Source organism: Mytilus trossulus, chromosome 1 (assembly GCF_036588685.1).
Source record: "Mytilus trossulus isolate FHL-02 chromosome 1, PNRI_Mtr1.1.1.hap1, whole genome shotgun sequence".
NCBI lineage: Eukaryota > Metazoa > Mollusca > Bivalvia > Mytilida > Mytilidae > Mytilus > Mytilus trossulus.
In genome coordinates, this window is record NC_086373.1 from 37,949,529 (window position 1) to 37,974,441 (window position 24,913).

General features: G+C 32.7%; 1 protein-coding gene across 2 annotated transcripts in view; it reads left to right on the top strand.

Annotated features, from left to right (window-relative positions):
- LOC134723522 (mucin-2-like) overlaps nt 1-24,913 on the top strand; it is a 30,159-nt gene that overhangs the window by 3,585 nt on the left and 1,661 nt on the right. The window contains exons 4-19 of one of the 2 annotated variants that reach the window (XM_063587113.1): nt 90-364; nt 1,081-1,292; nt 1,960-2,122; nt 7,287-7,478; nt 7,877-8,121; nt 8,575-8,897; nt 11,200-11,480; nt 11,914-12,125; nt 12,616-12,772; nt 14,860-15,924; nt 18,334-18,612; nt 20,398-20,667; nt 21,386-21,616; nt 22,202-22,465; nt 23,259-23,534; nt 24,667-24,864. In XM_063587113.1, coding sequence (XP_063443183.1) covers nt 90-364; nt 1,081-1,292; nt 1,960-2,122; nt 7,287-7,478; nt 7,877-8,121; nt 8,575-8,897; nt 11,200-11,480; nt 11,914-12,125; nt 12,616-12,772; nt 14,860-15,924; nt 18,334-18,612; nt 20,398-20,667; nt 21,386-21,616; nt 22,202-22,465; nt 23,259-23,534; nt 24,667-24,864 — 4,643 coding nt within the window. The remainder of the gene's footprint in view (nt 1-89; nt 365-1,080; nt 1,293-1,959; nt 2,123-7,286; nt 7,479-7,876; nt 8,122-8,574; nt 8,898-11,199; nt 11,481-11,913; nt 12,126-12,615; nt 12,773-14,859; nt 15,925-18,333; nt 18,613-20,397; nt 20,668-21,385; nt 21,617-22,201; nt 22,466-23,258; nt 23,535-24,666; nt 24,865-24,913) is intronic. The other variant, XM_063587119.1, reaches the window with a different exon arrangement.

A 24,913-nucleotide genomic window follows, 5' to 3' on the forward strand; every position in this document is an offset into this window, starting at 1 on the left:
TTCTAAATCCAAATTGCATGTTTCACTACATTTTATATTTTACCAAAAGATACACTGTTTTCCTAATAACAATATCGATTTATTGACAGCTGTGAAGATGATTCCCCATTTAAAGACTGTCCAAAAGACAAACAGGAAATGGCCAGAAAAGAAACATATTGTGGCTTTTTGACATCAGATACCAGTCCTTTTAAAGCATGTCTGAACTCTAAGAAAGTTAATTTTGACCAGTTGTACAGTAGTTGTGAAGTTGACTTCTGTAATTCGAACAAACTTGATGTACATTGTCAAACACTACAAACAACTGCTTTAGCATGCAGTCAGAATGGATTTCAAATCAAATGGCGGACATCTTCCTTCTGTCGTAAGTGTTGTTTTGGGGTTTCTTTCATTTTAGTTGCATTCTTTTAATATTTTTAAGCATTCAGAAATGTCCAAGCAGCATGGCATATCAAGTGTTATCTATTACCTTCCGTCCTTCCATCATTCGATTTTGATTGTTTTTATAATAAGATCTAAATCTTAACTTTTCAATACCACCACAAGTTCGGTACAATGACTGGTGCATTTGTGTTTATTGAATAAATCATTATGAAACATCTTTTCAATGATCACCTGACAATAAGTTTCCAAGCAACAGAATATTTGCCTACTTTTAAAAAAAAACGAAATTTGACAACTATCCAAATGGGCAGGTTTCATCAACTATAGGCCAATATGAGCAATTGAAAACAACCATATTGGAGAAATATAAAAATCACTAACTTTGGTCTGTTTGTCTGTCCATGTGCCTTGAATGTGTATTTCTTTTTGACGAACAGGGGTGGATATTGTATTCTTTTGTGAGCTTAGTTGCTATGTATGTCGAACTGTCGTTTGTTTTTGTTGCACTTCAGTTTTTCTGTTGTTTTCCTCGGTTATTGTTTGTAACCTGGATTTGTTTTCTCTTGATCGATTCATGACTTTTTTCGGAGGTATACTACTGTTGCCTTTATTTAGATTTCAAGTTTTTATTGCAAAAAATTAATATTACGATCATTATTTTATTTCAATATCTATATTATTATTCTTTACTTTAAGCGTTAAAGTGTAATGGTGATTTTGTATACAAGTCAGCCATATCTTGTATCAATACATGTGATAACCCAACAGCGGAACAAAATTGTCAAGACCCACCTATAGATGGATGTACCTGTCCTAGTAATACGTACTTGAATGGTGATAAATGTGTAACGATAGACAAATGTGGATCTTGCAGACTAAATACTAAAACGGGAAATCTAAATATTGCAGTATGTAGGACATGTTTGAGTTCATTCTGAAAAATATATTTTTATTCTTTTTTGTTCTTTTTATATGGAAGAAAACAAAATATTGCAAATTACTATTAACGAAATTATTTAAGCAAGCCATAGATATGTTGTATGGGAGTGATTCGAGAAACCCTAAAATTGCCCTCTAGCTACAAATTTAAATAGGGATTTATTTTTTAACGAAAATGACATCCTAAAAACACTCATTTTGATTTTCAACGAAAATTCAATGAAAATATGTAAATGTCAATTAAGTGTTCGGTCATGAAGCATAGAACGCGTGCGTCTACTTAAAGATCTTTTCCTGTGATGTTTGTTATAAAATTTTAAATCTTTGAGATATTTAGCTGTCGACGCATGTGCTCTATGCCTTAATTTGGTTGAAATCGCGACGATTTTGAAAATTTTGCAAAAATCTCTTCGTTAGCCTTCTTGGGATGTAAAAATCGACGCTAGAAATAAAACTTGAACAACAAAAGTTTGATTTAACTTTCTGACATGTCTTCACATCAATATCATATCATAATTGCCATTGATATACCGTAACGTACGCTGTTAAACTTGCTCAAACATTTATGGAATTAAAACAACTATCTAGCACTTTTGGAGGTAAACCAAACGTTACATGTATGGTATCTTTTTTCAGTATGGCGATGTCTATCCTAAAGGTGACTGTATTGACTCACAAAAGTGTGAAAAAGATAATAGAATATTCAAATTAGTATCTGTAAAGTCATTAAAATCATGTTTGGTGGATGAATGGTGCAAACCAAATAAGCTTGGAATATATGAGTGCGCAAAGAAGCCTGGTAATTATTTAAAATATGTATACTTTAGAGAGCAAGATATTGCTGCATTATCAGAAAACAATTGATAAATTAGTAATTCCAGGTAAGATGAATATATTAGATTATGTTTAAGACGTAAGTTTTCACAGAACAAAAACCATTGATAATTTGTATAATTACGTTTTTTATTGTTTTTTTTCTCGTCCGTTTTCGTAACAGGATATATATTACCTAGCTAAATCACATTACGCAATGCCGTGTGACACCTTTTAGTGCGGTGACAGAAGTGTAAAAAATCGTCTAGATCGCGAGTTTAATCTCCCCAAATAACACACGGCTTAAAATGGTCTTAACTTAAAGACAAATATGTCTTCTTTATTTTTTGCCCTGTCGTCAGGATTTCGTACGGTCACATTTTTCTAAAAAGTCGTTTTTATGACTAGTAGTTTATTGGAGAGTTTCAACCCCCCTTTTTTCAAAATGAAAAATTGTGTATGTTTGCTTACATTTAACTGAAATAGTTTTTCTTGAAGCTATTTTCATATGTCAAAATATTCTATTTAGTATTTCATTTTCTTATAATCTATAAAATTTGCGAAGTTTAGACTGTTTGAAATTGGGGTAATTTTAATTGCAAATTCAGACACAAACTTTAGTTTCTTCTTCATAGTAGTAATACAAATTATCCCATAATATCTTAACCATATAGTATTTCATAAAACTAATCAGTGATAAAAATTTCGGAACCAAAATATGAAAAAAACCTTAAGAAATCAATGGAAAAGAATGGAATAAAAAACTTCAATTTCAACACGGAACTTAATCACTTGCCTTCCGTCACATTTTGTGTATTAGTCAATGATTTGCTCTCAACTGGTATATGATATTTTTACCTTTTCGCTATTATATACACCTATTTTCAATTAAAGTGCACTGTTATATGCTACATACTTTGTTTGTATGTGTTTATATTGTATGTTTTTTTTTGTTATAAAACACCAAATATACTTTGTCAACTTCCAAGCAAGGACTGAAGCTCATAAACTCGGCAATTTACCAGTATAGGGAAGTCGATTTTTGAATCTGCATTGAATAAAAGATTAGATGAGGTGAACATCAAGATGCTTCATGCGAAAGCTGTTAATTTACAGAAGTCCGTGCAGGCTATTTATCATTGTTCATGCTACAAAAGTTACACAAGTAAACATATTTGTTCCCCCTTTTAGAGCGAGAAAGCTACTTATCTGATATTTAATGACGACATACCATTATCGGATTGTTGTCCCTCAGTTTCGGGTATGTGTTCGCGTTCTAGAATGCAGTCGTTCAACTGGAGCCCTTGTATATTTTGTTGCAACAAAACATTTTAGAAAGATCAAAAACTACTCAAGTTTGAATCAGATGAGCGTATTAAGAATGTTTTAACTGTGTCAGAAAAATTAAAGTTGAAATAGTTTCCCGTCCATCTTTTAAACTTCAAGCACTCTGTCATTTTGGTTGCATTACAAATTATTTGCTAAAAACGAAAAAAAAGCAGATATCTCAGATCGCAATACTGCTTTTACTAATTTTATTTTGGCTATTGACAACGATTTAATTGTCATTCCTCAGGACACCGTTACTAGATAAATATACTAGTATGTTGAATGGTTTTACACTAGTAATTTTGGGGCCCTTTATAGCTTGTTGTTCGGTGTGAGCCAAGGCTCCGTGTTGAAGGCCGTACTTTAACCTATAATGGTTTAATTTTTAAATTGTTATTTGGATGGAGAGTTGTCTCATTGGCACTCACACCACATCTTCCTATATCTATATAGTAGATCTTTTCTTCGAGCTGATTCTAATTTAAAATATTCTACTTGAAAAATGCAGTCTAAACTCATTGTTTTCTTTTGCAATTCAGTTGTCAAACAACTTCAACAAGTTCAAGGCAAATATAACAATATTTTGAAGCAAAATAACTATTTGTGATGCCATATCAGCTGCTAGTCAATTGAAAACTGACCTCAAAATTTTAATGTCAAATGTAAAAGACACAAATAACGGACAGATATATATGTCATTCCGCTGCATGTATACAATAGAAAAGACATCTCTACAAACTCTACAAAAGTATACCCAACTTCGGAAGAATTGTCTCTTTCTTCTTCAATTCAGTCAATGCATTCGTCTTTATTGCAGTTCATTGTATGGTAACTCGATGAAACTGCATAGCCAAGACTATTCTCAGGAAATGGCATCACAGAAATTGCGTTATTGCTAAGCAATTGTTGCTTTAACCGTTTGTGTGGCAATTTTTATGCCCCACCTACGATAGTAGAGGGGCATTATGTTTTCTGGTCTGTGGCTCCTTTCGTTCGCCCGTCCATCCGTTCGTCCGTCCGTCCGTCCGTTCGCAGGTTAAAGTTTTTGGTCAAGCCGGTAGTTTTTGATGAAGATGAAGTCCAATCAACTTGAAACTTAGTACACTTGTTGCTTATGATATGATCTTTCTAATTTTAAAGCCAAATTAGACTTTTGACCCCAATTTCACGGACAACTAAACATATAAAATTAAAGTGGGATTTTCAGGTTAAAGTTTTTGGTCAAGGTAGTTTTTGATGAAGCTGAAGTCCAATCAACTTGAAACTTAGTACACTTGATGCTTATGATATGATATTTCTAATTTTAAAGCCAAATTAGACTTTTGACCCCAATTTCACGGTCTATGGAACATGGAAAATGATAGTGCCAGTGGGGCATCCGTGTACTTTGGACACATTCTTGTTTTTTACTCCTTTTCATTTAGGATTGGCTTTACAAATGTACCATGAGTTTGGTTCGAAACACCTTGTTGAAATATTGAATGTCAATGGATTTTATGCTTCTTAAAGTAGAGTGCTACGCTATCTAATGTGTTGCCAACCATGAAATTGAGCGAAATCAAGATAGTGTGTACGTCTCATGCATAATGTTTCCCCATCATCTTTGCAGACAAGCATATGGATGTCATCTAAACCCCATTTTAGATCTCTGTTCAATCTTGGATGAATTGAAAAGGATGGTTTGAAGCTGGTATTTTTTTGGGAACAAATGTCTTCGGACTTCCTACAATACCTTGTCTGTACTTGTAAAGAAAAACTCAAACTTACGTGTTTGCTTTGAGCAAAACTTTTCATGTGCAGACCTGTGGCCATGAGTGAAATGTATAGAAATATTAAAAACATGTCTTGTGACGGTTGATGAAAATGAAGATGATGGAGATAACGGTTGATTAGGTATAAAGCTTGTTGAAATGATACACAAGGTCCCAGCCTCCGGGTTAGGGGAGTGTTGGCGCGCCCATAAAAAAGTTAAAACCCGAAATATTCTGTTTGTGTCTGTTTCAAGTCACGAGACGATAATGCAGTGTTTGTCGTTTGTTTCTATATACTATATTTTTTTGTTTCTTATTCATTTTGTACATTAATCAGGTCGAGAGATTTTTCGTTTGTTTTACATTATTCATTTCGGGAATTGAAGACTATGCAGTATAAATTTTACTCATTGTTGAAGCCCGTACGGGACGTATTGGTAATTTATATTTATATATCATTTGGAGGGTTGCCTCATTTGCAATCATATCACATCTTCTTCTTTTATATGGAATACTTTTGAAGTTTGTGGTACGTTGCAAGGACAAAAAGGGGGGATATAGGTACAAACCTTATAATGTAATAGATATCAACCAGAGTTAAATAAGCAACAACAGATAATACTATATATGGAAGCAGTAATAATTGTGAAAAAGAACCAAAAGCAACGAGTAGTTTATAATAAAACCTTCAAAGTATCCGCAATTCAATTTGAGGTCATATTTGACTGTAGTGTTCTATTGCTTTGATTTGATATCTCACCAAATATGATAGTTTAAAAAATAATTTAAAAGTATTGTCCTTCATGACACTTGATCTATACATGATATTGAAATTTTTCAAAAGGTTAAGGTGCTCTAAACATATTAGATGGTTGAAAACTTAATTTTTGAAGTTTTGTTAATAAAAACGTCGTTTTAGGATTTTTTTGATAAAATAAATCTTAATGATTAAGGTTTATGTATAATATCAAACATTAATAAAGCCAAAACAGTATCGTTTGTATTTATGTAGAGTTTAGAAATAGAAAAAAATGTCAAAATTGAAACCCTCCCAAATTTTTACAGATTTTCACATATGACCTTTGACCTCAATTTAAAAAAGATGTGACCATACTAAGTCCTGACGACAGGCATATTATTATAGTACACGATTTCCTCTTTCCAATGATATATTATATAGGTGTGTGTTCGGTGGGGAGATTAAATTCAAAAAATTCTACCTTCAGTCACCGCACTATTTTCAGTTTCTTGAATGTTCTTTATGTTTTCTAAAAAATATGAAAGTTTGACACATTTATATTAAATGAATGAGCGTAAATTTAATTGATGAACAGACGATCGCAGTACATGCTATTTAGAATTTATTTTAACATAATGTACAACCAGTATTTATTGAGAGTGTGTGTCCAAGAGACACAGATGATACCCCTGCTTACATATTAAGTTATGAAGGGCGCATCCCTAGAACGGTAAACAACTGCAACAGTAGTATACCGCTGTTCAATAGTAAAAAATGACCAAAAATGACGCCACGCAATTCTAACTTGGTTTGAGTTTTATTGTAATAAGCATTGTGTACAAGTTTTATAAAATTTAGTTCAGGCAAACTAAAGCTAGAGAACAGAAACCAATTTCAGAACTTACGTTTGGACGGACGGACGCATTGTGAAAATTGTGACGGACGCGAAAATGTTCAAAATATTCAGATATACCCATTGTTTATGTTCTTAAAACTATCACATAATTTCTAATAAATAGGATGATTGCCGATAAATGACTAATTTTACGGACTGTTTTTACTTTCATTATTTTGACCTATCATCTTGAAACTTGAAATAGATAGAAAGACATTTTTTTTCATGCGTTGTTCAAAGTTTTTCAGATTCAAGAAAATCAAAAAGAATACAGCTAGATATTTAAGACAACGCTTCCCTATTTTTAAACCTCTATTTTTACATCCAGCTGTCTTCTGATTATCTTATTGTATTCATGTTATCTGCCTGAATATTGCATATTCATTCAACATAGTTATTTCAGTATTAAATTGGATATTATTTTAATAATCTACAGTTAATGGAGAATGGGATTCATTTGATGTTTGGTCAGAGTGGACTGAATGTAGTAAAACATGTAATAGTGGAATGCGGTTTAGATCACGGAAGAGAACTTGCACAGATCCTAGTCCTAGATTTGGTGGGAAAAACTGTGTAGGGTCTGGTATAGAAAGAGCAACGAAAATATGCAACAATTTTGAATGTCCAAGTAAGCAAAATACAGTTCGTTTCTATTAAGTTTACGGATATAATACATTGTGTTTATGTAAGCGTTATTAAGCTTGAGAGCCAATATAATTTCATAAAATTGTCTTATGTTCTCGAGCACACCTGTTGATTGGTTAATCCAGAAATATGTGTCGTGCTAACGAAAATAAGAATCATACTTTTTCAAGTGTGCTGCATATGGAGTCTGCTCAACCTTAAAGACCTTGGTTTCTGTTGCTCATTCTTTAGTTTCCTATTAAGATTTTTTAAGACTTATGTGTCTTTTTTCGTATTTTGTCTATCATGGTTTTTCTCGGACTGTTTCGACTTTTGATTCACCCGTTGGTAACTTCCGTCTCTTTGTGATAAAATATAATTTAAGTGCAAACTATATTGCAGGTTATTGTAGCTGTATTGGATCAGGCGATCCACACTATTACACACCTGATGGTGCAGCTATACATTTTATGGGCACATGTAAATACACACTATGGAAATCAACTATTCCAAATGATAAATGTAAATTCAGGGTAGAGACTAAAAATGAAATACGTAGTAGCAACACTGAAGTTTCCTACACTAGAATGATAGATGTATATTCAGGCGGATATAAAGTTCGGGTATTAAAAGGCGGTAATGTTTTAGTAAGTAATCTAAGTATCAATGCTTATTATTTCAAATTATACAAAATGAAAACAAAAAATGTTGAAAATTAAGCGTAAAATCAGGCTAAAACTAAAAAATTAAAAATATTACATTTTGTACATTTTTTGTACTTACCTTCTGCTGACAATTGAAATAGGAAAGAGAGGAGTAGGGAAAATACATCTATCATAAAATTATGCATGATATATTAGGAAACTCTTCGTAAATAGGGTTTGCACATGTTAAAATCTACTTAATTCATTTTGAATGTAGAAATCAAGATACGAATAAGTGGATGAATATCCTTTACTGTAAACAGAACTATACCGTTCTTTAAACCGATTCTTGGTTGTTATATTGGCGCACATTACCTTTGTATATGCAATTATATGTTTGCATTATGTAAAAGTTTAAGACTTTGTATTACAATGATTTTCAAAATTATGTTTCAGGTGAATGGAATTGCAGTTCGAGTACCATTTGAATCAGCAAACGGTCAAATTGAAGTTTCAAAAACTAGCAATCTGATAACTGTTGTTCATGGTAATTGTGATATCAGGGTTCAGTTTGATGGCATACACCTTGTTAATATCAAGGTTTCTAAAGACTACTTTGGTGGTAACTTGACTGGAATCTGTGGGAACTGTAATGGATTATACATGGATGATCTTATGACAAAGGATGAAATAGATGTTTCTTCCCTAGGAAGAAATGGACATGCTGATATTGGAAACAGTTATAAAATACTTGATGATTCCGAACAGCCAGGCGTCGAGTTAGTATAATGTTATATGTGTTTCAAGTTTTAACATATACCACATGTTTTCATTTCCATTTTATTATGCCCACCTACGATAGTAGAGGGGAACTATGTTTTCTGTTCTGTGCATCCGTTCGTTCGTCCGTCCGTCTATGCGTTCGTCTGTTCGTTCGTCCGTCTGACCCGCTTCAGGTTAAAGATTTTGGTCGAGGTAGTTTTTGATGAAGTTGAAGTTCAATCAACTTGAAACTTTGTACACATTTGCCCTATGATATGATCTTTCTCATTTTAATGCCAAATTAGACTTTTGATATCAATTTCACGGTTCACTGAACATAGAAAATGATAGTGCAAATTCCAAGTTAAAGTTTTTGGTCAAGGTAGTTTCTGATGAAGTTGAAGTCCAATCAACTTGAAACTTTGTACACATTTGCCCTATGATATGATCTTTTTAATTGTAATGCCAAATTAGACTTTTGATATCAATTTCACGGTTCACTGAACATAGAAAATGATAGTGCAAATTCCAAGTTAAAGTTTTTGGTCAAGGTAGTTTTTGATGAAGTTGAAGTCCAATCAACTTGAAACTTAGTACACATGTGCCCTATGATATGATCTTTCTAATTTTAATGCCATATTAGAGTTTTGTCCCCAATTTCACGGTGCATTGGTCATAGAAAATTATAGTGCAAATTTCAGGTTAAAGTTTTTGGTCAAGGTAGTTTTTGATGAAGTTGAAGTCCAATCAACTTGAAACTTAGTATACAAGTTCCCTATGATATGATCTTTCTAATGTAAAAATTAGAGTTTTTATCCCAATTTCACGGTCCACTAAACATAGAAAATGATAGTACGAGTGGGGCATCCGTGTACTATGGACACATTCTTCTTTCTATTAAAACAAGATCTTTCATTGGAACAGTCCTAATAGAAACAGCTCTATTATACAATTTTATTTATTAAATGGCAAGTAGGTATTTCATAGAAAAGGTTTATTAGGAGCATATTCAGAAATGATAAGTATTTTTCTTTTATGGCTTTGGCTCATTATCTTTTTCTTGTATAAAGGGATAATTATCGTATCACATTGCAATGCAATAAAACTAAGTGATACGAAAATGCTTTAATTTCATTGGCCTACCTAGTAGCATGAAACGTTATGTGTCATTTCTATGGGTTATTCTTAAGGTCATTTAGGTGGCACGGTAGTATTTGCTTTCCAGAATTTAGGTTGCTCTTTTGTGTACCCTACTTAGGTAAATGTATCTAAACAGTGTGATTGGACAAAAAATACAGTATCAACTGAACATACTTTCCCAAACTGAGTGATGAATCAGGTGTAGAAAAATATGAAATAATTTTATATACAGATGAAAATGAATTTTTGAGAATTTTTTTAAATTTTGCATTCACTGCACCATAAAAGACCTAAAAGTACTAGTGGCCTTAGGATTTTAAAAATAGCAAAAAAAGTAAACGGTCATGGTACATATCCAAATTCATTTCTGAATGGTAAAATGAAAGTACTTCAGTTAATTGTGAATGTAGAATTTTTTGCAGTGTTAGAAAGTGGTGAAAATTCTAAAAAGGCTATCATTATCCCTTATGGCCAGGAAATACTACCGTGCCACCTTTACTGTGGATAAATTTTTATTCGTTGGATATCAATTTTCGTGGATTTCATTGGTAAAGGCGAACCACGAATTTAAATGTTCAATGAAATACAAATGTTCTATAGTCTTGTATGTAGACTTTGGCAATACCACGAAACTAAACACCCACGAAAATGCAATATTTACTAAATCCACGAAAACTGACACCCACGAAAAAAATGAATACAAACTAGTATTATTTTCAACGGTCAAATGGATGTAAATTTGTTTCTTCAATGGCAACAAAGACACGAGTTTCTTCAGTGAAATACAAAATGTTCACACTTTTCCCCGCAAATCCTTCCTTTGTTAAATTTCATGTTGAAGCCTACAAAAAGTATTAAAACGTCAAAAATGGTGGATTTTTATATTTATCACCAAAAAAAAAATGTTTACCATTAATTAAAGGTTTAACCATTAAATGTCATTTGGATAACGTTTGATATCATCTCTTCTTTTATGGTTCATTTTTAACTTATTTTAACTCCATTGAAATCGACGAAATTAGATAATTTGAATTGATATTAAGATATTTATTTTCACTTTTAGAGATGTTAATGTGTAACTGAATCCTATGTTTAATTACACATGAACATCTCGAAAAGTTTGAAATATTAATTAAATATTGAACTGGTTATGATATAAATTGATATGAAAAATTGCAGATGTGCTGATGCGAAACCTTTGAAAAATATAACGAAAGGGGACAAGAAAATTTCGGAAGAGGATGATAAGTGTGGATATTTATCACCAACAAATGATTACAGTCCATTCAGGATATGTCGAGAGTCTTCATCCCTTAACTTTACAAAACTATTCCAAAGCTGCGAATATGATGTCAGTGTTTCGAATGCGGAAAATGCAAGTTGTCAAACTTTGGAAGCTGCTGCTTTAGCATGCAGTCAAAGAGGAATTTTGGTGAACTGGAGGACGGAAAAGTTTTGCCGTAAGTGCAGATTTTGTAATGTCGTCAACGAATATATTTGATTGTAAAATGTTAAAAAAAAAGTTTAAATATTGTAGTTTTAATTACCATGAAAATTATTATTGTATATTGCATCTTTTTATTTTAAGGAGATATAATTTGGTAAATCACTGTCAATTTTGCATTCTTGATTCATACGATGTATTTATTTTTGTTTAAGTGCGTCTTGATTATTATTTAGACACTAGGAATAGCAACACTTTAACACTGTAACTGTTTCATTAGTGGCTCTAAATTATATCTAAATCTATAAATGACATATTGTTTATTTCTTAAAAAATTTGTTATTTTTTGTTCAAAATAATACATTCTTCCTGTTTAACATTCGAAAGGTACATGCTCTTAGTAAATGTGAAATGTTCTTGAATATTTTTATCATTTAATTTTTCCGTAGCACTCACGTGTAAAGATGGCATGGTTTATAGCACATCTGTTTCATGCATAAACACGTGTATCAATAAAAATGCAGACCAGAATTGTCTTGATCCACCAACCGATGGATGTGCTTGTCCCAAGAATACATACCTTAGTGGAGACCAGTGTGTAACGAAAGATAAATGTGGTTTCTGTAGAATAGGTGGTAGTAATATCTTGAATAGTCTGTCGGTACGTCAATTTTATAGAAATCGTATTACATATGTAATTAAAGTACCAATTTTAAAAAGAAATATTGCATATCTAACAAGTTTTGACAAAGATTTAAATTGTGTTCCGATATGTTAGGGTATGGGTAAAATATTAACCATTGGAAATAAATTTGACGAGAAAGATGAATAAAACTAGTCGCAAATGCCAGTCATACTAACAGTATGTCCTAACAAAGATGATAATATAGCGACTTTGTAACAAATTATATAAGTGTGCAAAAATTACAAATTATTAATAAAAATTTATTAAATAATTCATCATCATCAAAATCGGCAGTAGATTCTTTTCTTATATGAGTCACTACGCCTAAAAGACTGTTTTTCTAAAAAAAAAAATCGAAATGATCTGTATCAATTTTATGCGAAAACGCCTGGTAAATGCTGTAAACTCTTTTAAGCCTTTATGTTGTGCTGGAATAGATAAAAGAATAAACAATACTATTATTCAGTTGGGCGATACCTATCCTCAAGGAGACTGCATTGACTCTCAAAGATGTGACAATGTCAGTGGTAATTTGGAATTGGTAAATGTTCCAGCTTCAAAGCCATGTCCTGGTAAATGCGAAAAAAATAACTTTGGAATATACTACTGCAAAACCGACAATAGTAAGTAAATAAAGTAAAATCGAAGGGGGGACTGATGTATGATAAATTCAGAAAAATTACTGAAAATCATACTTATTTTCTTTGTTGGGTTATGAAGTTTGTTCTTTGGCATTATAAGGCTTGTCTGTGAGAATTCCTGGCGGAGTTTGACTTTGAATGATCTAATACACCGTATCTACTATGGCATTTGTAATAACTTCAGATTGAGAAATAAAAAAAACTCTTGATCTCGTCGAATTGTAAATGTCTAAAACCGATGATTCTAATTGCATTAACCTTGATATTCATTTCACAATTTGCATATTTGGAATTTCGTTTAAAGTATGAAAAAGCCTTGCACGATGGAGGTTGCACATTCAGATGTAGGTTTACGCAATATTAGATCAAAAATAAAATAATGACAAAATCTTTAAATTTAATCTGATTACGGATTTAAAGTCACTGTTTAAAAAAACATGTATACTAATGATGTTAACTTAAGATCTTGCTCCAATCTGATAGACAAGTTGTTTAAGTTCTATTAATTTTCTGGTTTTTTTTTATTAATAATAGCAATCAAATACTGGAGAATTGGTCTGCCATATTATTTACCACGACGATAATTTTTAAATAGAACTAAATTATTTTATGATTTCAAAACACATTTATATTACATCTATTAGAATTAGAAAAAAAAGTCAGTCGGTTAGCGTTTTTGGTATTCGATATTCGGTCCTTCCGACGGTTAACCGGTTAACAAGTTAAACGTTGTTAATATAATGGAATTTTATGCGACTGTCATACAAGTGAGCGTTTCAGATAGCAATAAACCCAGGTTTAATCCACCATTTAATATTCCTGTACCAAGTCAGGAAAATGACAGTTGGTTTTCATTTGTTTGATGTATTTTTTTTTATTGTGCAATTTAATTAAAGACCTTCGTTTTGAATTTTCTCGGCGTTCGATATTTTTGATTTTTTTACATTTTAACTGCAATTTGTAGTATAAACGTTTTGTTCTAATTTTGGGTGTGTATATGCAGATGTGGTGTCGGTTTCATTAATGATTTTAGAAATAATTCATGTGGGCTTAAATATATATCGTGATTTTACCACGGGTTGGCCCTTTATGCAAAATATTTTACCCTGAGCGATAGCAAAAGGTGAAATATCGGCATAAAGGGACAACCCGTGGTAAAATCACGATATATTCAAGCCCCCATGAATTATTTCGATTCTAATAGGACAAATACATCAATTCTTTTTGATCGAAGCTCTCTAGGTGAAGGCATTATTTTCCGTTCCCATAAATAAATTCTCTATTAAATTGACGAAAAAGGACGGAGCAAATTGAAAAAGTGACATGCTTAAACTATTCACAATTACGTATTTAGATAGGTTCGGATGATTGTAAATGATAACTTTACTTATTTGTCTTATATGTATGCAAACAATGGCTTATATAACACATTTTAGCATCGTTTGTTTACCTTTCCTTGTTGTGATGATTTTCGGTTCATAAGCGTGTATTTTCCCGTAAAATGCTTATATTCTGACGTCATGGATCTATGACGTCGGGTAGCTCATTCATAAAAAAGCATATGACGTGGAAGTACGATCGGAACAGTTCGAGCAATATATTCATATTTTACCACGGGTGTGTACTCAAAGCGTTTTAAGGATGTGTCACGTCATGTTAGAATTACTCATATACACTCATGAAAGAGGGGCAAAAGATACCAGGGGGACATTCAAACTCTTAGATCGAAAATAAACAGACGTAATTGCTAAAAAAAGAAAAAAAGCAACAGGGAAATAATATTACACAAGACACAACATAGAAAACTAAAGACTAAGCTACGCAAACCCCACAATCTCAAGTGTTCCGGAATTGTAAGCAGACCCTGTTCCACATGTGTCACCCGTCGTGCTCCTCGTGTTATTACAAACCCGGTAAATATTCTAGCTCGGTAGGTCACACGCGGGAAAAGGGAACGGGATTGTAGTTACAACACAATGAACATATCAAATATCATCATAACTTTTATAGTGTCCATAACACTGTTTCGTTTTCTTTTGTGTTTTAATTTAAGTTTCCGTGTTTTATAGCATCAGCTTCGGAAACCAAGACGGAATCAGTCACACAACCACAACTTCCTGATTTAAAGGTATTAACCACAGTTTCACTAGCACCGAATACTTTTGTATCAACACCTGTAGCAACACCAGCTAATACACCATACACAACAATTAAACAAGGAATTATTGTTACCACTTCATCCCTTCCAGAGGACATCACTAACGAGTTAGGAACATCAGAAATCATACCAGAGAAAACTACAATAGCAAATCCTTTCCCATCAGATAAAAGCTATACAGATCATTATTCCGGGCCAACTTCAACAGAAAATTCTGGAAACTTTGTCCAAAGTACTTCGGAACCTGAAAAAATTACTAAAGAAATAAAATTAAATTACTTTGAAACAACGTCAGAAAAATTAACAACAGATGAGATGACAACTGTGAGAGTCGTACCGGAAGACGACAGATTAACGCTAGCACCAAACAGTAGTAATACTGATATGCCAGAATCACAATCAGTTTTAGAAACAACCACCTTACCAAGTGATATGGAAGAAACTACAATTGACGGCAGAGATATGTTAAAAGATTCTACGGCGATATCTGATAAAACAACAGAATCAAATCCATACGATGTAATTTTAACTACCCCGAGAGCTAGCACACAGGGTGGAGAGGTTCTTCTTGTAACCTCATCCAGCACTAAAACTAGAGGTGGATCATATATAACCACACCAATTTCTTATGAAAGATCGACAGAAAAAGGGGACAATTTGGAGATTGATCCAACTTCAACAGAAAATAATGTTCCAGCTTCTACAAATGCGATGGATACAGATTTACTCATTACCACTCCAAACGCTATAGATGCCGAGCAAGCTACTGTTTTTGAAACAGAACCTGACACTACGAAGACTGCTAACATAAACGAAAGTCAATATTTTACTGGCGACTCGACGAGTCAATCAATCAATGTTCCGACACAACCATCTCTAATATCAGACGAAACACTTACAGATGCTACCACTACAAATGATATAAGTCCAGTTGATAAAGAATCCCCACGTGGACACACAACGGAAACCCAAGAAGGTAAATCATGGAAGTATACAGCAAACTCATGATAATATTTGCATCTTCTAATTTCTAATTTAAAAATAAAATTAAATTACGGTTTTTTCTATATATTTCTATGGATAAAAATAATGGGCTAAAGCAAAAGATTTAAAATAAGTAAGTCGAATGGGCGAATCTGTTAGTCGCCTGTGTTGGAGTTATTGGTCTTATATGACGATGTTAACTCATTTTTGTGCTTTTGAAAATAAAAATCGACAGCTAGACAAAAATGTACCAATGGGTCAACATAACCGAAATCAACGGTAGACGTCTTATTGATGTTATTGTAAAAATAAAAGTCAATAATGTGTTAATTGCTTTTTGGTATTTTTTAAATATGTTAACATAGAGAAAATTTTAACATATAAGCAAGTCATCATTTTTCAGGTGAGATGACGAGTGAAACAAAAACTGTTCCAACAAAGACATCTGTTATAACTGGCTCAATATCTTTAATTGTTTTTACATAGGCGGTAATGGTAACGTTTTTTCCTGTAGCTCAGTCCATATCGTAAACTTGGATATGTATGATAGCTCGTTTCGAAGCTGTGACATTTTCACATATGTGGTTAAATTTTCGGGGTACGAAGTGAGATTGCTTTTTCCGTAAATTAGCAAACCCCGAACATCCTTTTGTGATGCGGCTCTTTGTGGTAAAATATCCCCTTTTTAACACAATAAGTTCTTTGAAAATTTAATACTTTGAACACATTCAATAGCTCCATAGTTTTTACACATTTATTCTATGTTCCTCTACTTTCCTAATCACCACAAATAATTAAGTTCAGTCATTTGTTAAAAATAAAAACATGTCCAATATCACTACACAGAGATTTTTTCTTTACACGTGACTTTTGAGTTCCTCATTTCGAGGCGCATTAGGGATGTTGTCCCAACTGACGAAATACTAGCAGAGGCTACAACTGAACAAGATAATGGTCCAATTAATAAAGAATCATCTACCGGAAACACTGAAGGTTCAACAACATATTTGGCCCCAATCCTCCTTGGGGTATTTTTTTTATAATTTGGTCGCTTTCAAGCCAACGTAGATTATAGGGGTTATATTCCATGAATTGTCAACAATCAAAAAATCGTCACGGGTAACAAAGGGAGAAAGAGAATGTTCAAGATGTCAAGATCCAACTACTATAAATTTTCCCCTTATTGTAATAAGGACAACTTTTTTGAGTTATTAACATTAATTTGCGATGTTTACGATGTTTACAAATATTTCGGGATTTTTTTTATTATCTTGAAAGTTGCAAAAGATAGACCGGAAGTGTTAACAGCAAATACGCTTCAATTCAATTGAATATTGATCAAAGACTCTTGTGCAACTTATGCATTAAAAAAACATAAACTACAGTCACGAAAGAAAAGATAATAACTTACAAGAAATATGCAGCATAATCATGATATTGTTTACATTTTATCGACAAAAGTACATAAAATATATAAAAAGATCTGGCCTGCTTTTCAAAAATAAAATTAAACGTTTTAGCACAGATTCAACTCATATCCAATTTTCGAATGGAAATATGGTTTTTTTTTGACAGTCAATATTATTCCTAAAAGATTTGTCTGATCTCGGCAAAAGAATCGTTAAATAAGTCAAGTCAAGGCGAAATCGTCAGATTCCCTTATATCAATGATAATCCTGGAATCACAATTTTACACTTCTGAGTTATTTATTGTCTAATCATAAACAAGACATATAAAAGTTAAATTTTGATACGTGCGCCAATCAATATGGATTCATGAGAGACGACAAAAACGAGACTATATAAATATAAGAAGATGTCCGGTCTCAACCAAATAACATAGCCGTTAACAACTAGATGTTACCGTTTGGCCTAAATAAATTAGCTATAATACATAGGAACCTATCAAAGTCCCCTTGATGACATATGTAAAACATTTCACACGAGAAAATATCCAGGTGTATGAACAAAACACCAAACGAAAAGTTTATATGAAAGGTAGCATCACACGACATCGACTGAATTATAGACTTATGACTGTGGACAGGCCCATACAGAATGTGGCGGGGTATAAAACTCTTCATAAATTGCGGAACACACAACATAAGAAAAAATTATGCACATAGGTTAAAGAGGGCTTAACTCATCCGAACGATAACATAAAATAAAGACTATAAATAAAAGACTATAAAAATCCATCATATTTATGTTGTTATTTGCATTGCATTTCTTCTCAGCTATTTATACTAATAAAACAATTCTCAAAAAAATCAACGTGACTGAAATGATATGTCGCACAGTATGACTTATTTTCCTTCTATTTGTTTCGTTGTTTCGCAACAGATGAATATAAAATGAAAACAGTATAAATGCATATAAAACCGAAATTCTAAATTTGTAGGAGACACGACGAGTGAATCAAATATTGTTCCAACACAAGCATCTTTAATAACAACAGAAATGCTAGCAGAGGCTTCTACTGTAAACGATATTATTCCCGTTGATACAGAATCCTCACGTGGAAACACAACAGAAAACACTGGAGATACCACAACGTATACCCTTCCAATAACAGAGGAGATACAAGTAGAAACTACTACTACGAATGACAAAACTACACAACTACATGAGTCGTCTACGCCACAGTCGATTACAACACCAAAAGAATCAAAAGATTCAGGTATAAATTATTGCTGATTGTCACTGTCACATCTAGCTAACCTGATCCTCGAAACAGTGAGAATTATTCTCATCACTTTATTACCGTCATCTGGTAAAGATACAAAAATCTATAAAACCAATAGGTCAAATGTAATTGGCCTTAACACTTCCTTAGTGTATTAAGTTTTACAAACATTCTTTGATAAAACATCTTAACAACTATTAACCAACGTGGTTGCAAAGGCTATAATAAGAATATAATGGTTAAATGCACATATTGTTTATCATCTTAAAATGGGTAAAAATTGGGTTAGAATGTTCAAATAGTTATCAAAGACACCAGGATTATAATTTAGTACGCCAGACGGGCGTTTCGTATACATAAGACTCATCAGTAACGCTCATATCAAAATATTTATAAAGCCAAACAAGTACAAATACTAAGCTCTTCATGGCAATATTGATCCAAAATTGTGTTGCTCAGTCTTTTTTACATTATATGGAATTGTTTTGCATTTTCCTCATCTTTTGTTATTAGTCATGTCATTTGTATTTTCTTTGCTCGATTTTATGAGTGTTGAATGTTCTCTTTTCATTTAGTAGTAGTACGCCTATTGTTTTGAAAACTATAATAGATAACGAGAGACTGTTAACAGCCCAAAAAAAGATCGAAATAATTCGTTTTTATCTCACCATAAAGTACAACCAATAAGATTACTTTACATTAGCAAATCTTGACAGATTTATGATAACAAAGTGACGCTTTCAAGATAAGACGATGTGATAGAATTTTCGTTGAGATCACTCAAATTGACAATGAATCAGAAGATTTAGGTATAAATCAGAATATCGACTGTTATGGTTACAGATAGGTCATGTGTTTGAGCTTTCGATTTTGCCATTTGATTAGTGACTTTCCGATTTGAATTTTCCTCAGAGCTCAGTATTTTTGTGATTTTTCTTTTTTTTCCACCAGAGAAAAAAATCAAGAAGACTTATCAACTAAAAGTCGCCGTCTGACATTCAACAATAAGTAAGATGCATGCCACTAAATAACAAACGTAAAACGATTCAAACGAGATAAATTAACGGCCTGATATATGTACAAAACAATTAACGAGAAACAAATATTACATCATCAACACATGACATCAACTGAATAACAGGCACCTGACTTGGGACAGGTACACAAATAATGTAGCGTCCAACCCGCCTCTAAAGATGTAATGGGACAGTGGTTCAACAATACAACATACATAGAGTAAAAAATACAAAAAATCAGTTAAAAATGTCTGAACTCATTGTTAACTTACAATAAAGAGTTCAGATAAAAGATAATAAAAAATGCGTCATATTCATGTATTTATTATTAACTGCTCGGCTGTTTTTTCAAAAAACAATTATAGGTTTTGGCACAGATTCTGCTAATATCTTGGTTTGCGAATAATATTCACTTTGTCGACATTGAAGGAAAATCCCTTAAAGTTCGTCTTATCTAAGCTAAAGGGCGTATAAAAAGTCAATATAAGCGAAGTCGTCAGTTGTCCTTGAATCACAATTTTCCACCCTTTTTTTCATATTTACAGAAACTGTAGTAGAAATAGAGAAACATTTAACATCATGCTTGATCTACTTAACAAATATGTACTAGAAATCAAGTCGACGTGACCGAAATCATCTCTCGACCTATACATGAGTTATTTCCATTAATAAGCGATTCTTTGGTTCATACTACAGCAGATAAGTAGAAAATGTAATCAGTCAAAAATGCAAAAATTTAAATAAGAAACTCTAAATTGTATAGGTGAAACGACGAGTCAATCAAATACTGTCCCACCACAAGCATCTACAATAACAGACAAAATACAAGCAGAGGCTACAACTGCTAATGATATAAATCCCGTTGATAAGGAATCTTCACTTAGAAGCACATCAGAAGGTACAACAGCTTATTTCAATCCTATAACAAAGGAGCAGCAAGTTGAAACTTCTACAATAAAAGACCAAACTACACAACTACCTATGTCATCAACGGCACAATTGATAACAATACAAAAAGAACCAGAAGATTCGGGTATGTATCAAAATACATATTGGCATTATCATGCCTATCTCACCTAGGCCACGCAACAGTGAACATCATTCAAATCACTTTACGTTCGTTGTCCTTTAAATAACAATAAGTTTTGAAACTCATTGGCTAAAAGTTACATAATTTGGCTATAATTAATCCTTCTTGAATTAAGTTCTGCCAAAAACTATTCGATAAAATTGATTACTCACCAACATTGTTACAAAGTCTTATACAAAAATAGAGGGCTAAAATGAAAATACTTTTTATTATCTTAAAATCGAATGGGAGGGGATATTCATAATGGTTAAATCTTCTGACAGTCCATTTTGACCAGATGTTTCCAATGACAGCTTTTTGAGAAATTACCAATTAAAAGACGTTTAAAGATTCCAAATTGGACTTTTCATCAGATTTGTTCGTACCATGACCAACATGACGGATGTCACGAGAACTAGATGAGCGGATAATACTTCATGAGCAGCTGACATCACCATCAGGTGGGCGTGGATGTCTGTCTTTTTATAAAAAAAAAAATGAGAATTGGTGCCTGTCGATTATCTTTCGTTACTTGTCATGTTATTGTCACTTTTTCTTCGATTTTTTTAGGTTGTATGTTACTTCAGTCTCTTTTCTCCAATTATTTTGAAAATTGTAAAAGATAAAGAGAAAATGTTACTAGTAAAAATGCAATTATAATAGAAATTAAAACAAATTATAGGTGACACGACAAGCCAATCAAATACTGTCCCAATAGAGGCTACCACTGCAAATGCTGTTAGTCCCGTCGATAAGGAATCATCACTTGGAATCACAACAGAAACCCCTACAGGTACAACATATCATGTCAATCCAAAAACAGAGGAGCAGCAAGTTGTAACTACTACTACAAAAGACCAAACAACAGAACTACCAAATTTGATTACAACACCCAAAGAATCAGAAGATTCAGGTATATCAAAAAACCAATTGTTATTTTCACATCTAGCTTACCTCTCTCATCGGAGCAGTCAAAAACTTAAGATGACTGCTGGCTTTTCATGGACGATTTTACCAATTTTTGGTGAATTTTGTCCATATCTTTTAAAGTATAATAGATGGAGGAAATGTAAACATCAAACTAATTCAAATTATTTCATCATCTTCACATTTCACATATGCATTCAGATATAAACTACAGTAAAAAAGGTTATATTTAGACCATGTTGAGCCAGAACTTACCTTTTCGTGAGTATGCATAAAACTTCGCTTCATATTTAACTTATTCAAGATTTCCCGAAAACCAGGAGGTCAGTTAGTAGACGGGACCTTACGAACCGAAATGCTTGACTACAAGACTTTAAACGTTGGTTGAAAATGTGCTTGTCGAAAAAGTGGCGCATTTAAGGATAAACCAGGTTTCTATTAAGTTACACTTAAGGTTAAATATCTCAATAGCTGTAAAAATTCAAACAAATGGTTTTGAATAATGATCTGACATCGTTAAAAGATGAAGGAAAAATTTAAACATAAAATACACCTAACATTTTGTTAACAGAAACGAGCGATTCAAATACTGTTCCGACTAAGTTGTCTATAACAACTGAAGAAATACTAGCAGGGGCCACCACTCCAAATGATGATAAGAAAATATCTACAGCTGGAAACCCAACAGAAAATCCTGAAGCTACACCATCCAGTTTTCATCAACCAACAGAGGAGCAGCAATTAGAAATTACAACTTCTAAGGACCAATATACACAGCTAAGCTTATTTTCTACGCCACAAATGAGTACAATTTCTAAAGAATTAGCACCTTTAGGCATGTATCAAAACATCCATTTCCATTGTCATTTTATAAAGTTGGAACTATTTTTATCGCAGGACGTGTATAGACTGTTAGCCTTTACAAAATTCTCTGAAAACTGTAACTAAAAGAGACCAAAATTATCTTTAAGTGGTTTACTTTAGAAAAAAATCGTTCGGTTATTTCGCATACCAACCAATTCGAGCAAAATATATTCATCAAAGGGTTAATAAACAGAAATTTTCTATTATCTCTAAATCATTTAAGATAAAGTACCTGGCAAATTTTCAGATCTTCCTACTGTCAGTTTCGACAAAAACTGTTTGGACGACTGCTTGTCTTTAAAGGACAAATTTACCATTTTTGGTAATTTTGATCATTATCTTGAAAAGTATAACAGATGAAGGGAACTGTAACCATCGACATAATTCAATTAATGCAATATTTGTTGACGTTAAGCATTAAAAAAAAAAGGCACATAACATTCCAATATATAGCATTTGATGACAGTCTATACAATTGCAATTAACAGATTTTGTTCATCTTATTTGATGGAAAAGTTTTATGGGCAAAATCGTCAGTCAACTCCATTGAAACTATTTATCTTACAGTAAATAAGGAGAACCGTGTAACTGCAAAATTTGATAGGTAGACAAGATCTACAAATGAGTCGTTATGACCGAAATCACCAGCCCCTTATAAAAGTTATTACCTTAAATAATGTCCACTTTAAAAAAAAAACTTTAGAAGAAAAAGATAAAATGGCATCAGTAAAATTTAAACTTTAAAAAAAATCCATATATTTCAGAAGAGACTAGTGGATCAAATACTGTTTCGACACAATCATCGCTAATAACTGATGAAATACAAACAGAGGCTACCACTGCATTTAGTAAAGGTCTCGTTGATAAAGTATCTTCTACGGAAAGGACAACGGAAAACCCTGAAGGTACACCATCTAATTTCCATCCAACAACAGAGGAGCAGCAAGTAGATATTACTACAACTAAAGACCAAACTACACAACCAACTTTATTGTCCTCGCCACAAATGAGTACAATATCTAAAGAATTAACATCTACTGGTATGTAGCAAAACACTTTTTTCATTGTCATTTTATAAAATCTGATCTATTGTTATCGCTTGTCCTCTTTCACGTTAACTTTGACATGTAATGTTCGATGACCCCCGCCAATTTACGAACTTGACCGCCAAGTCTAAATGGAGGATATAAAGGTCAAGCTTTGCCAATAATATATGGATAAAAGCATGGGGATGTTAGGAATGTGAAGATCAAATAGAGAATGGAAACTGCAAATGTGTCAAAGAGACAACTACCCGATCAAAGAGTAAAAAAAGCCGAAATCGGTCTTCCACACAGCGAGAAAATTCCGCACCCGGAAACGGGCTTCAGCTGGCCCCTTAACAAAATGTGTATTGGTTCATTGAAAATGGACGTTATACTAAATTCCTTAACATATAAATGAACTGAAATAAAAAACACACAAGACAAACAAAGGGTCAAACAACCTACTTTCAATTGTACCAAAATAGTCAGATACTGGCTTATTGGAGTCATTTAGATGAATTAATTTACTTGAAGGTTAGAGAAACAATAAAACCAACTAATTGATTAGTTACTGATGATTTACTATCATCAGTTGACTCCTCGTTATCTACTTTAATAAAGATTGCTATAAATTAATGAGATGTGTTATGAGCGCCAATGAGACAGCTATCAACCAGACACCACAATAATTATGTGTAATCAACGTACGGTCACCAACAATGTTAGTTTATAAAATTTAAGCATCGAAATCGATTCCAATCTCTGTCCGTAGAAGGCATGGTCTCTTTAATCATATGTACTTCTTTTTTATAAGCCAACTAATTTACTGAACATCTCACTTCAATCGATGAAAAAAGAGGCGGAAAATACAAAAGGATACATTCAAAATTCACAAGTTTACGAAACCGTCAACACCATAACTAAAATCAAACAAAGATAAACACTAAAGACAAAAAGAGTCAACAGACACTGCATTGAAAACTAAGGACTAAGCGATATATGAAGGTGTGTTGATAACCTATTAACAAAATTACTCTAGCATAAAATAAGTGAATTTAATAGGGTGTTTCCTTCTATTTATATAGCATTCGGATTCCATAATGTGTGTGGTTCATTAAGGTAACTTTGAAGTTTTGTAACATTTTAGAGGGCGCTACTGGAATGATTGACTCGACACAACCAACAACGACTGCTTGGGAACAAACAGAAGATCAATCTACGACAGTGGAAATGAAAGACAAAACTACAAATGTTGGAAGTAAGTCTGCAAACAAAACTGCTGTAGAGCCAACTGATATATTGACCACAAAGACTGAGATTGAAGGAGTAACTAAGGCTTATTCAGGTATTTATAATATTCTACAAAAGATTTGATTTCCGTGTATGATTAGAAT